At 51.3% G+C, this 15,219-nt stretch overlaps 1 protein-coding gene across 1 annotated transcript; it reads left to right on the top strand.

Moving 5' to 3' along the window:
- The first annotated feature begins 1,743 nt into the window (after positions 1-1,743).
- Positions 1,744-10,109, top strand: Grm2 (glutamate metabotropic receptor 2). Its single transcript, XM_038323837.1, has 5 exons — positions 1,744-2,193; positions 4,456-5,293; positions 6,787-7,862; positions 9,407-9,587; positions 9,812-10,109. Exons 1-5 carry the CDS (start codon positions 1,744-1,746, stop codon positions 9,883-9,885), a joined length of 2,619 nt encoding a protein of 872 aa, XP_038179765.1. The 3' UTR covers positions 9,886-10,109.
- Positions 10,110-15,219: the final 5,110 nt, after the last annotated feature.

The following is a 15,219-nucleotide window of genomic DNA, read 5'->3' as shown; positions in this document are numbered from 1 at the left end:
CGGGAACCGGAGCCCCGCGCCAGAGCTGGGCGCGCCAGGTAGGGTTAGCCTGTGGTGCCGCGGTCACTGCCAACCTTTTTTAGCCCTGACCCCACAACCCGGGGCCCCGCGGGTCCTCGAGTTCTGGAGTACCCAGGCCGAGGCGTCCAGACAGCGCTTTCTGGGAGCTCCGGGAAGCAAGCGGGAAGACCGTCCCGGGCACCCCGCCTTCCCAAGAGAACGCACGCCCTGCATCGCGCTTCCCAGTGCCTCCTGCTCCAGCGTCCTCTGGTCCTTCTTTCTGTCTGTGTCTCTGTCTTTGTCTCAGCCTCTCAGGTTCGCTTGCCCTCTCAGATTTTTGTGGTCCTGCCCCTCAGAACCTGGACTCCCAGGTTCTGCCCCCTTCCCTGTCTCAGCTTCCATCAGGGCCTCCCTTGGGTTTCTGCCCCATCTGTGTTTGTCTTTACCCCTCATTCTCTCTCCTGTTTGCCTGGCTAAACTGCTTCTTTGGGGGTCCTCACAAGCTCTGAGTTCCCCTGCCCTGGCTCCCACAGAAGACTAGCCCAGTGAGAAGCCTTATTCTCTGTGGCCAGGACGGGGTCCTGGAACTAGTTGCTGTCCCCTTAAGCTGTAGTTTCCTTTTCAATCCCGAGGAAAGATGTGTCCCTCTCCCAGTCTGCATGATTTTAAGAGCCTGCCTGTGTAGGGATAATGTAGGGTGGATGACTAGGTGCAGGTGATAGGGTGCAGGCTGAAGAGGATGGGAAGGGAACTCTAAGGTCCGTCAAAGGGCGAGGAGGGGAAGGCTAGAAATGACATCTACTGGGCTTGGAGTGACTGAAGAGAGACACTAAGTCTCCAACAGCTTCCCATGTAAGGCTTGGGCATCCACAGCTCAGCTCCATCCCTGTTCAGAGGTCTCACCAGGTTAATTGTCCCCCACCTGTGACACATATATGTCCACATCTATTTACTCTGTTGATTTAAGACTTAATTACATGGTACCTGCTCTGGGCCCTCTACCTTGCTATCTCTCTGGGCTCAGGGTCCCCATTTCTTTCTTATTCAGAAGACTTTGGGGACTGGCCCTTTAAGAACCAGAGTCTAGCTCCCTGGGTGTTCACTGGGGCTTCAGTTTCTGTTGGGCTCAAAACTATCGCATAGAGACTCTTCCCTCCTGTGGTGGGTCTTCCAGTGCCCCTGCTCTGGAAATCCAAGGCTCGCAATGGGAGCTAGATCCCTGAGTGTGTAGCTGCCATGGCCTCAGCCACTATTCTATGGGTCTCCTAGGAGGTTAGCATAGGCCCTTTGGTTTGTGTAGGATTTGGCAATGGCTAGTTGCCCTGCCCTCTGCCTGAGCCCCCACTCCCACCCTCCCTGCTCTTTTCTGAGTTTGGTAGGGACACGGAGCCCATCTCTAGCCAAGATTAGGGCAAAGCTGAGAGACAGACCTAGGGGGTAGCCCAGGAGCTTCTCAGCATAGTTAGTGACATCACCCTCATCATGACTCCTGAGTACCTGGGAAGGGGATGTGGGAAAGAACAGAGTCAGAGGGAAAGCTGGAAATAAAAGGGAGCAGCCACTCTCTGGTTCTACTTTTCCCTGTTTGTCTGTCTATCTCTCTGCAGGAGCTGGCCCCCTTCTCATCTCTCTTCCTGTCTGTCCTTTCCTGGCCTCTGTTTCCTCCTCTCTTTGCCTTTGCTGAGTTTATCCTCATCCCTTGAAGACCCTGGTCTGCTGGACCTAACCATCCCCTTTGGGGCCATGGGATCACTGCTTGGGTTTCTGGCACCGCTGCTGCTGTGGGGTGCTGTGGCTGAGGGCCCAGCCAAGAAGGTGCTGACCCTGGAGGGGGACCTGGTGCTGGGTGGGCTGTTCCCAGTACACCAGAAGGGTGGCCCAGCAGAGGAGTGTGGTCCTGTTAATGAGCACCGTGGCATACAGCGCTTAGAGGCCATGCTTTTTGCACTGGACCGCATCAACCGCGACCCCCACCTGCTGCCTGGTGTACGCCTGGGTGCACACATCCTCGACAGCTGCTCCAAGGATACACACGCCCTGGAGCAGGCATTGGACTTTGTGCGTGCCTCACTCAGTCGTGGTGCTGATGGCTCACGCCACATCTGTCCCGATGGTTCCTATGCCACCCATAGCGATGCTCCCACGGCCATCACCGGTGTCATTGGTGGCTCCTACAGTGATGTCTCCATCCAGGTACGTGGAAATCAACCAAATGGGTTTGAGGAAGGGAGGCTGGAAAGGATGGTCCAGCATTCCTGATGAGAAGGGACTTCCTGGATGGATGCATTGGAAGGGTACCACCATCATCCTTTCAATTGTTTCCTAAAAAAGGCAAAAAAAAAAAAAGTTCCCTGGCCATGTTAGGGTCTGTTCTAGAGACTATGTAAGAGAAACTCCTCTCAGGGGGAAAGGAGAGAAAACAGAATCATCCTGTTACACACACAGACACACACACACACACCTGATATTAAGTATCCCAAAAAGGTTACTAGGGCAGCCTCTGACGTTAGCCTCAGGACTGAATCCTTGCTCCCCGTCATACTAATTGCATGGCTCTGGACAGGCTTTTGTTTTCTATGTCTCAGCTTCCTCTTTATAAAATAAGATTAATAACACTTTCTACTTTTAGGTTTGTAGTAGAAATTTCACAAGATGATAGTGTGTATCATAGGGGCATAGTCAATATGAGCTGCTATCAGTACTAACCCATTTTATAGGCAAGAAAGCAGGTTCATGGGGAAAGCAGGTCATAAATCAACGTAGTAGCAAAAAGGAAGTATGAAATCAGGGCTATCAACCCAGTCTGTCAGATCATTTCCATCTGGCTTTGACAGGATAGACGTAGAAGCCTGGAGCAGCCATAGAAACGAGGTGGAGACCCAGGGGGAAGAGCAGTTGGGTGAGAATGTATATGGGGAGGGTGGCCGATGATCTTCAGGTGATGCAGAATTTGAGGGAGGGAGGTTAGGAACCCCACTGCCACCACTTGTTCTTCCACAAGGGGTCAGCAGAGGGTTCCCCTGCTAGTCTTCAGCCGTGAATCGTGAATCCAGCAGACTTTCTGCTGTTCTCCCTGGACCGAATGCATGGCCTCACTTGACTGCTTTGGCCTAGCTGGGCTCCTCCCCATTCCTGATGGGGTCTCCTCATCCATGTCCTTTCCTGTCTATGTCCAGTGTAGGTGCAGAGAGATCAGAGCAGATCTGGAATCAGGGCTAGGGACTATCTGGGGACCTTGGTGAGGGCGTCACTTTCCTCAGGAGAGGTCTCTGCCATTGAAGTGGGCCTTTGACCCCTGACCTCGGATGATCGTTTAGGAGAAACGAAGCCGAGTCAGGAGCTGCAGGGCCTGGTGGAACCTGCCTGACTAATCCTAGCTAGTGGAGGTGTCAGTGGCTGCTTCGACAAGTGTGGCCATGCCGGCACCTATATCTGCTGTCACAGAGGCCTCTGGGGTGTTTACCAGCACCCCCTTTTCCCACAGTTTTCTCCAGGGCCCCATGCATGTGTTTGCAGAAGCACAGTTGCCCCTTTGCCATTCGAAGCTGCCTTTCTCTAGCAGGGCCCATCTTCCTGAGTCAGACTGCTTTTCTTCTCCTGTCCTGGTCAGTGCCGCCCAGCCTTTAGTCAGGTTGTGCTGGCCCGTTAGTGACTTCCCTCATTCCAGCCCCTCTGCCAGTTTCCACATGCTAGAGCCGAAGCCCCCGCACATCATCTTCAGCTGCTCAGCAATTTGTGATTCAATGAGAGCAAGGCTCAGAGGGTTACAGGGGTTAGAGGGGTACATAAGACGTGTGTGGGGATGTTTGAGCTCTGGACCGTTTGAGAGCCTGTATCCCATATACAGGGCCCTCACCCTCTCCTGTAGTACCTGCACTTCCATTCATCCATCATCTGCTGAGCTCTCAGATGAACCTCATTCTTGCGGCCATGGGAACCAAAGATTAAGAAACCGGGTGCCGGGCAGTCAGTAGTAGAGCAGGAAGCCTTGTTCATTCCATGCTTAGGTACCCAGCTGAGACCAACTTGGGCTTCCCAGGCTTTTTTTTTTTTAGACCTTGGCTCTAGGCCTTTCTTCCTGGGGTCACATTTCTCCAGCCTCCCATGAGAATTGGCACTTAAGAAGGGCTACCTGTACCAAACAATGAGAGAGACTGGCATCTCTGAATATCCCAGATGCCACCCACTGTCTCTCTATACTGGTGTTGCTGAGTGCCAGCCTCTCCCTGCTCCAGGCCTTCCTCAGTTCTGGTGCAGCTCGTGGCCCAGAGTGTTCTCCCTCTCAGTCCTTTGGGGAGGAGAGAAATCTTCAGTCCCTAGGCAGAAGACACAGCAAGTTCAGACTCATAGCTAGGTCCCCTCCGTGGTGACCTGTGGAATCCCATAGGTATGGGGACTGATTCCAGTGCTTGTTTAGACTGGTCTCTGACCTTTACCCTCTCCACCTTTGCCCAGGTGGCCAATCTCCTGCGGCTGTTTCAGATCCCACAGATCAGCTATGCCTCCACCAGTGCCAAGTTGAGCGACAAGTCCCGCTACGACTACTTCGCTCGCACTGTACCCCCAGACTTCTTCCAAGCCAAGGCCATGGCTGAGATTCTCCGTTTCTTCAACTGGACGTACGTGTCAACAGTGGCATCTGAGGGCGACTACGGTGAGACCGGCATTGAGGCCTTTGAGCTCGAGGCTCGCGCACGAAACATCTGCGTGGCCACTTCGGAGAAGGTGGGCCGGGCCATGAGCCGGGCAGCCTTCGAGGGCGTGGTGCGAGCCCTGCTGCAGAAACCCAGCGCCCGGGTCGCCGTGCTCTTCACCCGGTCTGAGGATGCCCGTGAGCTACTCGCAGCTACCCAGCGCCTCAACGCCAGCTTCACGTGGGTGGCCAGTGATGGCTGGGGGGCCCTGGAGAGTGTGGTAGCAGGAAGTGAAGGGGCTGCGGAGGGGGCCATCACCATTGAGCTGGCCTCCTATCCCATCAGTGACTTTGCCTCCTACTTCCAGAGCTTGGATCCCTGGAACAACAGTCGGAACCCCTGGTTCCGTGAGTTCTGGGAGGAGAGGTTCCAGTGCAGCTTCCGGCAGCGAGACTGTGCAGCTCACTCACTGCGGGCTGTGCCCTTCGAGCAGGAGTCTAAGATCATGTTTGTGGTCAACGCAGTATATGCCATGGCCCACGCTCTGCATAACATGCACCGTGCCCTCTGTCCCAACACCACGCACCTCTGCGATGCCATGAGACCTGTTAACGGGCGCCGCCTCTACAAAGACTACGTGCTCAACGTCAAGTTTGATGGTAATAGCGCTGGCCAGTGTCTGTTAACCCGCTGGCCTTCAGGTTCCACTACATGTTAAGGAGACGTAGGATATAACACAAGTCAGGGGTTGTGGAAGGGAGGACAAAAGGACCATAACCAGAAGATCCCAGCTGGAGTCAGGGCTGAGGTTCCACTTTTTGAGAATCTTCCAGAAAGTGGAATTTGGACTGGTCCTGACTCTAGGATCCCTGCCTACTGCTTAGACATTACCTCCAGCTCTTGACTCTCTATCTGGCCGGGGAACCCAGTTAATCCTCAGGCAGAGTGAGAGTCCAAATCAGCATAGGTTGAGGGTGAACCACAGGAAGGCATCCTATTTAGTGAAACCTCTATTATTAATCTTTTTCTTAAATATTTATTTAACTTTATTTTATGTGTATTTGGTATGAACGTGTCAGATCCCCTGGAACTGGACAGTTGTGAGCTGCCATGTGGGTGCTGGGAATTGAAGCTGGGTCCTCTGGGAGAGCAGCCAGTGCTCTTGACCACTGAGCCATCTCTCCAACCCCCCTATTATTAATCTTGATGGATTTTGTAAACTTATTTTTTTAGATAGGTCTATATAGCCTATATAGCTACATTGCCTAGCCTTGTCTCAAACTCACTGTGTAGCCCAGGATAGCTTCAAACTTATGGCAGTTCTCCTACCTCAGCCTCCCAAGTACAGGAATTATAGGTGTGCACCAGCACATCCATCCTCATCTTGATTTTTCTACCAAAGTGTTCTCAAAGAAAAACTTAAGTAGCAGTTTTGAGAAGAGCGAGAGCCTCAGAACCACTGTGCTTGGCTCCAGGAGAAACCTTTGGTGGTGCAGCAGGAGAAGCTGCCAGGAGAGACAGAGCGTAGTCTGGTCCAGACCTACACCAAGCAGACAGGTTGCCTTCAGCATCCTGGTGGTGTAAAGGCTGCTTCTAGGGCCTCCGTGGGTATCAAAGTCTGAGGGTTCTGATCCCTTATCTGAAATGGCATAGAATTTCCAAATAACTGGCAGGAGGTTACTAGGGGATAGAGATGGCAGTGACCATCCTGTGCAAGGCTCTGCGTTCAGGTGGCCACTGAGGTTAGGATTCTGTTTGCCATGGACCAGTTAGGACTGACTGGGGCTGGAATGGGTATTGCAGCTAGAGACCTGGTTTAGCACTGGGATCTCCGTTAAGTTTCTGTGAAAGAGCTATGTTGTGTGTTGTGATAGAGTTAGAATTTGAAGACTAAAATCTAAGCTTGGGCTTGGCAAGTCCTAATAGGATTGGTACAAGCCCATTTGGGGCTTAGCGTGGTGAGAGCTGAGGTTTGTTGCTGGAGTCTAGGGTCGTAGCTTGTTATAAATTGTCTTAGGAAAGTAGCTGGGATTAAAATGGGCTTCCGTGTTGGAAAAAGTTAGCCTCTGGGGTTAAGACTCTACCTTAGGATGAAGGTTGAGGTCACATCAGAGTAACTCTTCTCTCTAACCTCTTCTCTCCTCTGTCCCAGCCCCCTTCCGCCCAGCAGATACTGACAACGAGGTCCGCTTTGACCGCTTTGGTGATGGTATTGGCCGCTACAACATCTTCACCTATCTGCGGGCAGGCAGTGGGCGCTATCGCTACCAGAAGGTAGGCTACTGGGCAGAAGGTCTGAGCCTGGACACTAGCCTCATCCCATGGGCCTCCCCATCAGCTGGCCCCCTTCCTGCTTCTCGCTGTAGTGAGCCCTGCCTTCAGAATGAGGTGAAGAGCGTGCAGCCGGGTGAGGTCTGCTGCTGGCTCTGCATCCCCTGCCAGCCCTATGAGTACCGGCTGGATGAGTTCACCTGTGCTGACTGTGGTCTGGGCTACTGGCCTAATGCCAGTCTGACTGGCTGCTTTGAGCTGCCCCAGGAGTATATCCGCTGGGGTGATGCCTGGGCAGTGGGACCTGTCACCATTGCCTGCCTAGGTGGCCTGGCCACCCTCTTTGTGTTGGGTGTCTTCATAAGGCATAATGCTACGCCCGTAGTTAAGGCCTCTGGTCGAGAGCTTTGCTACATTCTGCTGGGAGGTGTCTTCCTCTGCTACTGTATGACCTTCATCTTTATTGCCAAGCCTTCCACGGCAGTGTGTACCTTACGGCGCCTCGGTCTGGGCACTGCCTTCTCTGTCTGCTACTCAGCTCTCCTCACTAAGACCAATCGCATTGCTCGAATCTTTGGCGGGGCCCGGGAAGGTGCCCAGCGGCCGCGCTTCATCAGTCCTGCCTCACAGGTGGCCATCTGCCTGGCACTTATCTCAGGCCAGCTGCTCATTGTTGCTGCCTGGCTGGTGGTGGAGGCACCAGGCATAGGCAAGGAGACAGCCCCTGAACGGCGGGAGGTAGTGACCTTGCGCTGTAACCACCGTGACGCCAGCATGCTCGGCTCACTGGCTTACAACGTGCTCCTCATTGCTCTCTGCACGCTCTATGCCTTCAAGACCCGGAAGTGCCCAGAGAACTTCAATGAAGCCAAGTTCATTGGCTTCACCATGTACACCACCTGCATCATCTGGCTGGCTTTCCTTCCCATCTTCTATGTCACCTCCAGTGATTATCGGGTAAGCCGTCTGTTGCAAAAGTCGGAGGGGGTGGAACACTGAGCCCACTCTTTCCTGCTGTCTCATTTTATCTGCTGTTAACTCTAAAGTTTCAAGAAGTCAAATGGACCCTGATAAGAGGTGTAAGGGAAAAAGAAAGCTTGGAGAAATGTCCAGAAAGATGGGAATTTGTGTGTGTGTGTGTGTGTGTGTGTGTGTGTGTGTGTGTGTGTGTGCAGTCAGCTGTCAGGACTCTGATGCCATCCCCAAACCTGGGAGGAGCTGGGGTTGCAGAACAATGTTCTGGAGAGTGCAGGCTCTGCCTTGTTCCAGGGAAGGGTCATCTGGAGATAGAGGAGGGGTCAATACATAAAGAAAAGCAAAGGGAGTGGAAGAGCTGCGTGGGGGGGGGGGAGAGCAAAGAAAAACCAAATGAGGTGAGAACTGCTCTCCAGTTGGTGGCTTTCAACTGGCAGAGTCCCCAGGGGTGTCCTCGACTCCAACAGGCAACAGCTCCTTCAGATGAGATGGCCTGGGAAGGTCTCTCTGAGGAGGTGGCAGATGAGCTGAGCTCCAAATCATAAGAGGATTTTATCTTGGTTAATCCTTATGACTCAAGCAAACTCCACAGCTCCGCTGCTTAACTGATGAAGTAGAGAGTCAGGGAGAGTCAGTCCCAGGCTCTGGTCACTCAGCTTGGGAGTCCAGAGCGGCGGCGGGGGGTGGGGGGGGGAGGGCGGGGAGTCTAAACTGATGGTCTTAACAATGAAGGGAACTGGAAAACTGGCAATCCCTGGAGTGGGCCCTTTTCCCAAGACAGAGGTGTGGTAGTGCGCCGCTGGGGGCGGTGGAGGGGGGGCATTGCTGGGCTTGGCTGTCCCACTTGCACCTGCTGGGCCACCTGCTTGGGTAGTAGAGGCCAAGGCTGGGAAGGGAATCTGCTCTGACTCAGCCTGCATTTGCATATGATTTGCATTTGCATGCCCATCAGAACCAGCTAAAGACTCACTGGAGATGCGCAGTAATCAACTATGCATGCACATGCTTTTGCACAAACACACATGCCTGCATACGGGAAGATGCATATACATTCCCTTATGCATCTACAAGTGTGTGCACACACATCCTGGCACACATAGAACATACACAGACCTTGTTCACGCATCCATCCCCTCCCACAAACACTTGCTCATACTCCTCTGCATACTCACTACTACACACATACACCCACGCTGATATGCATGCTTCTACACGAATGTACTCTTACCTGCACCCCTCGCATACACACACCCCTATGCATGCACCCCTTGCATGCAAATACCGCTATGCATACATGCACCCTTTCATGTTCACAATTCAGCTAGCATTTGGGTGTGCCTTGCAAAATGATTAACTGGGGCTGACACTGGGATTGTTATCATCCCTCTTCAGGGCTCAGCCAAAGGACTGTTCAGTGATGCTTGCTGTGTTACCCTGCCTCAGCCTAGGGAGGGGTCACGGGCCCAGGCCCAGGCCTTTGGAATACCCTCCTTGACCTGTGCCCGTTCTCTCACTCACCCTCACAGGTACAGACCACTACCATGTGCGTGTCGGTCAGCCTCAGTGGCTCTGTGGTGCTCGGCTGCCTCTTTGCACCCAAGCTGCATATCATCCTTTTCCAGCCGCAGAAGAACGTGGTGAGCCACCGCACACCTACCAGCCGCTTTGGCAGCACTGCCCCCAGGGCCAGTGCCAACCTTGGTCAAGGTTAGCATTCTAAACCCTCCCCTTCTAGGTCCCCTTTCCTGCCCAGCTCCCAGGCATGAAGTCCACTCCCCAGGACTGCATGCTGAAATCCCTTATCTGCCAGTGAGGTACTCCCAAGACAACACTGGACACCAGCAAGAGGCATGGTGGATGTTCACCTCCATAGCCCTACTTCTCTTGCTGCCTCTTGGGGTCAGTTCCAACCTCTGGTCACCTTTCCCCAGGGTCTGGATCCCAGTTTGTTCCCACCGTTTGCAACGGCCGTGAGGTGGTAGACTCAACAACATCATCGCTTTGAAGATCCCACACTCCTGCCCTGACATGGCTGCTCCCAAACCCAGTGTAGACCCTCTTCCACGGCCAGGAGGAAGTTGGCTGGAGCACTGCAATAACGCCCACCCCATGCCTGCCCCCAGAGTCACTTACCCACCTACTGATTCCCAGCCCTTTAGGGAAGAAGTCAGGGTCCTTAGCTGGGGAGCCTCTGCAATGGCCACTAACTGTCCTTGTAGCTATGCCCCGTGTTTGCCAGGCCTGGGACTCTGAGGGGAGAGTCAGAGTCTACTGTGCTCTAGAACAACATGGCTGAGATGGCAGGCCCAACCCCCGTCAGCAAAGGTGCTTCCAGTCCAGCCCCTGCCCAGGCCTTTTTAATTTTTTTATAAGTTACTCTGGGTTAGAGAGGATGGCTATGATGGGGATTATCCCCTCCCCTCCCTGCCCAGTAGTTTGTCCCGTGGTTTATTTTGTATTATCTGTAAATAAAGTGTCTTTATTTAAACATTTTTTAAAAGTTTCATAGACAGGGTCTCATGTATACCAAGCTAACCTCGAACTTTCTGTGGAGCTGAGGATGACATTAAACTTCTAACCTGCCAAGGCCTGGGGTTACAGGCGTGCATTACTATGCCTGGTTCTTATGCAGGGTTTTTGTGTACACTAGACAAGGTAGGATGCTACCAATTGTGCTACATCTCCAGCCCATGTCTTTTTGTTTATTATTAGTGTTTGGATATAGGGTTTCTTTTTTGTTTGTGTTGTTGTTGTTGTTGTTGTTGTTTTGGGGGTGGTGAGACAAGGTCTCTCTAACTCTCTATATGGTCCTTGGTTGGCCTGGAGCTTACTATGTAGACTAGGCTAGCTTTGAAACTCACAGAAATCCACCTGCCTCGTTCTCCCGAGTGCTCGGATTAAAGGTGTCCCATGTAGGTCTTTTGCACCACATGCACACAGTGCCCACAGAGGCCAGAAGAGGGCATCAGATCCTGTGGGGGTGGCAGTAACAGGTGGTTGTGAGTTGCCATGTGGCTGCTGGGAACTGAATGTAGATTCTCTGGAAAAGCACCAAGTACTCTTACCCACTAAGCCCCTTTGTTTCTTTATTTAAATATAACCCTGACTTGGGGACTCCCTCCTCAGCCTTCCAGTATTCATTCTGCTAGAGTGTTGGCTCTGGGCTGTGCCCAGTGCTAGGGTCTGGCAGCCACCAAGGCAGACCCAACACTGCTTGATGTGAAGGCTGAAAAGAGTCAACTGTCCTTCCTTAAAGGAGCCATTGAAGACTGGGCATCACCCTCTAGAATTACCTAGCCCTCTAGGAGATAGTTTTCCTCAGAGACCCAGCCTAGCAGAGACCGTGAGAAGTGGGACATTGACAGTGGACTTCTCTTTTCTTTCTTTCTTAATATTTTTTTATTTATTATGTATATAATATTCTGTCTGCGTGTATGCCTGAAGGCCAGAAGAAAGCACCAGACCTCATTACAGATGGTTGTGAGCCACCATATGGTTGCTGGGAATTGAACTCAGGACCTTTAGAAGAGCAGGCAATGCTCTTAACCACTGAGCCACCTCTCCAGCCCTGACAGTGGACTTTTCATGACCGACTGACTAGAATTTGGACAGGGCAGAGCTAGGGTGAGTGTTTGGTGCAAAAAGTACTGATAACAGGCATGGGACTGAATGTTCCTTGTTCACAGGCACATGCAGAGCCAGAGAGGGGCTCACAGCGAGGGTGAAGCAGTGGGGTGCAGACACTGGGCCTGGAGAGGTGGTCTGTCGGCTCGGGTAAAAGAAGTCCGTGCCAGTCTCTGGAGGGCTTCTGGCCTGAAGGGTTGGTGGCTGAGCCTGGCATGCTTTAGGCATCTACCATGTTTGCACTCTGGAACTCACCAGTGGAGGACTCCAAGGCTGACCCTTACCCTCAACTCCCAGGGCAGGCCTCAGCAGTTTCTCATGGCCTACCGGGTGGTGAGCGCTGAGCTGGAAGAACATGGCTGCTTCAATCAGGGCTTCTGGAGCTCACAGGGACAAGATCCTGTGAGAGAAAACCACCCAGAGACATTTATTTTCTTTTTTTTTTTCCCTTAGGTACCTGGAGGGACAGCCACAAATGCTTATATTTTGGTTGTGAGCCTAGCCTTTAACAGCTGAGCCATCCCTCCAGGCCGAGACATTTATTTTCAAATGAACTAATTTGCATCAGTGAGCTAGCAAGTTTCTGGAAATTTGGGTTAACAATTTTAAAAAGTGGGGGGGAAATGTAAGAAGAAAACCTCAGGATTGCATCTCCTCAGCCAACACGTAGGGTGGAGGGATAAGAGAAAAATGGGATATGCAGCTAGCTGCAGAAGTCATACACAGAAAACACCTTTTTTTTTTTTTTTTTTTAGAAAAATGTCCCACACAGTATTTGGGAATTACCTTTACTAAAAGTCCTTGTTTCTTAGCAAAAATAATAACTTTTCTCATTTAACCTGGGCCTCTTGTATTTTCATCAGCTCATATTGCCAAGACTATCAGAGTAGCTGGAGTAGAGGTGCTGGCTCCCTGGTCCCAGAGAACATAGGCTTGTTCCCAGGGGCAGGGCACTAGGGTGCCTGGAGCAGCCATCACTGTTTCTAATATGTTGTTTATGTTTTTTCCTGATTCTTTCGGCCATCCTCCATCCAGAGGGCATTTGATTTCGCTCTGAACCCCTGGGAAAGCTGAGAGTTCCCTTGTTTGTATCTCTCAGGGATTTTCCTTTTAAAATAAGCATGTAGTGTGTGTGTGTGTGTGTGTGTGTGTGTGTGTGGTTGTGTGTGTACATGCTGTGTATGCACGTGTATGTGCTGTGTGTGTGTATATATATCAGTGTAAAAGTAATTAGTATTGCTATATATTAGTCACATCACACATTTACAAAGGGTATCTGGAGAACCTCAGTCTACCCATGCCACCATCTAAGGGGAAAAAGAGCCTGATGTCTAGGAATCTGGAGAGAAACACAAGAAATTCGTGGAGAATTCCTAAGGCCCAGTTATCTCATGTGTCCAGTACACGCTCTTCCCTCCACTGCCCTGTGGTACAAGCTTCAGGATTATAGTCTGTGGCCACCCCTCCCCACACTGTAGTGGCATGGCAGTGAATCTGTATGTGTGCATGCACGTCCAGGTCATAGGTCACTTCAGGTGTCGTTCCTCAGGAGATGTCCATCTTGTTTGCGGGAACAGTTTAACCTAAAGATCACTGATTATAGTCTGGTGAGTCCCAGGACCTGCCTGCCTCTGCTTCCCCGCTCCTGGGATTACAAGAGCTACCACCATGCCTGGCTTTTTGCCTGGACTAGGGATTGAACACTGGGCTTCATGACTGCATCACAACCATGTCACTGGCTGAACTAGCTCCCCAGTCCCATGGGCAGTGAGTCTTGGTGTTTACTCAACTCTCAGTTCCTACCACAAATTATGAAGATTAGGCCATATCATCTCATCCCAAGGCCCACTCAGTCCCCAGTTTCCTGGGTTTAAGTCTCTTTTATTCTTCATTCCAATGCCACATGCCATATCCCACATCCCACAGAGCCTTGACACCTCTTCTTCAAAAGGGACAGGAGCATAGAGTCCCTGCTGGGTTTGTTTCTGTTAAGCATGGAGTCCTCAAAGCAGCCTGCTCATTCTGGGGCCTGAGGACCAGATATTCCAAACATTTGTGATTCATTCCTGGAAATGTCCACCGTGGTAAACTGACCATCTGACTGTCACCCCACACGCTTTGCTTGAAGAACCAGCGTTCTCACAATGGTGTGGGCGTTTCAGCGATGGCCTTGTTCAAAGACCTCCCAAGCTCCACTTCTATCCTGTACCTGTCCCTTGCATTGGCCCTGTGAAGACAGCAGGGAAGCCCTTCATTCCGTCTCTGTGAACCTGTACCTTACCCTTCCCTAAGTTATGGAACTTGTGGGAGGGTGATTCACACATCTCGAGTCCCCAAGACCTGGCATGGCAGAGTAGGGTTGATGGTAACATCACAAGGGCAGTTTTGATGATGGTTGCTTCCCCACAATTGAGTCCTGTCGAGGAGCGACCTTGGAGGCAGTAACTATCCAAGAAGGCCGGCAGGTGGCGGTACACTGAGCAAAGGTGCAGGGGCAAAATGAATGAGTTGGATAAAATCCAAACTCCCATCCCCCAGCATCTGGGGGAGAGAACATTCCCCTGAGTGGCACTCAGGGGCACTCACCTTCCCCATGCTGTCCCATTCCAACTAATCGGTCCTGCCTCCCCTGCTCCTGTGAAGCTCACAGGAGGGAAGGAAAAGGAGGTTTTGCCAAGGGTCTCAATACCCTCTGAAAATGTCTCTGCCCCGAGTCTCGACAGAGAAAAGAAAAACCCCAATTAATCATGACAAGGTGAAGTCTCTCAGAGAGAGGCTAGCTCGGGGACAGTGGGCCAGGAGACAGGGAGGAAATGGGGAAAGTGTGGAAGTTAGAGGAATAAAATAGAAATGAAACCCTGAGTGCTCTTACCAAGATGTCAGGACTGATGGTTGCTGTTGGTGTGGTGGTGGTGATGGTGGTGATGATGGGGGTGGGGGGGTGGGGATGGTGGTGGTGATAATAGGAATAGTGGTGATGGTGGTGATGGGGATGGAGATTGTGATGATGGGGATGGTGATGATGATGGTGATGATGGGGACGATCGAGACAGCATCTCACTATGTAGCCCTGGCTGTCCTAGAATTCACTGTAGGCCAGGCTAGCCTTGAACTCAGAGATCTGATTGCCCCTGTCTCCCGAGTGCTGAGAATAAAGAATGCTTCACCATTCCTGCCTAAGGTTGCTTTTTTCTTCTCATTTTTTTCAAGAAAAACTATTTTTTCTAGTATATGCTCCATGTAAACAATTTAAGCATTGCATAAAAGTATAAAAAAGAAAAAGTATTACTTCAAGTTTCATGATTCAAATATAACCGTCATTAACATTTCTGGTACAGACATATTTCTATGCATTTTTACAGATAGGAGAGATGGAAATACTTTCATAAAAATGGGATCATGCCATATGTCTATTTTTTAGTGGATTTAATTTTACTTGTCTCTAATTGAAGAAAATGAATCCAAAGTAAAATTGGAAGGAATTCTTGAATTTCACATACATTTCTCCACCACAAAGATGTTTTTCCTCCCAGAATGAGCCCTCTAAGCTTAAGACAGAGCTGGTGTGACATTTGAAGGTAAACATTCCCTTTGGTCTCCAGAGTTTGACCTCTGCCAGCCTTCTTGCAGTCTTAATGGCATTACTCCCCTACAGGGGCATGCTGGGGATCTGCTGATCCTCTCAGACCCACACGCAGGACACCGGGGCTGGGCC

The sequence above is a fragment of the Arvicola amphibius genome, chromosome 3 (genome assembly GCF_903992535.2).
Source record: "Arvicola amphibius chromosome 3, mArvAmp1.2, whole genome shotgun sequence".
In the NCBI taxonomy this organism is placed as follows: Eukaryota; Metazoa; Chordata; class Mammalia; order Rodentia; family Cricetidae; genus Arvicola; species Arvicola amphibius.
The sequence above is the reverse complement of the archived record's forward strand: the minus strand, read 5'-3'. Positions and strand labels throughout refer to the sequence as shown.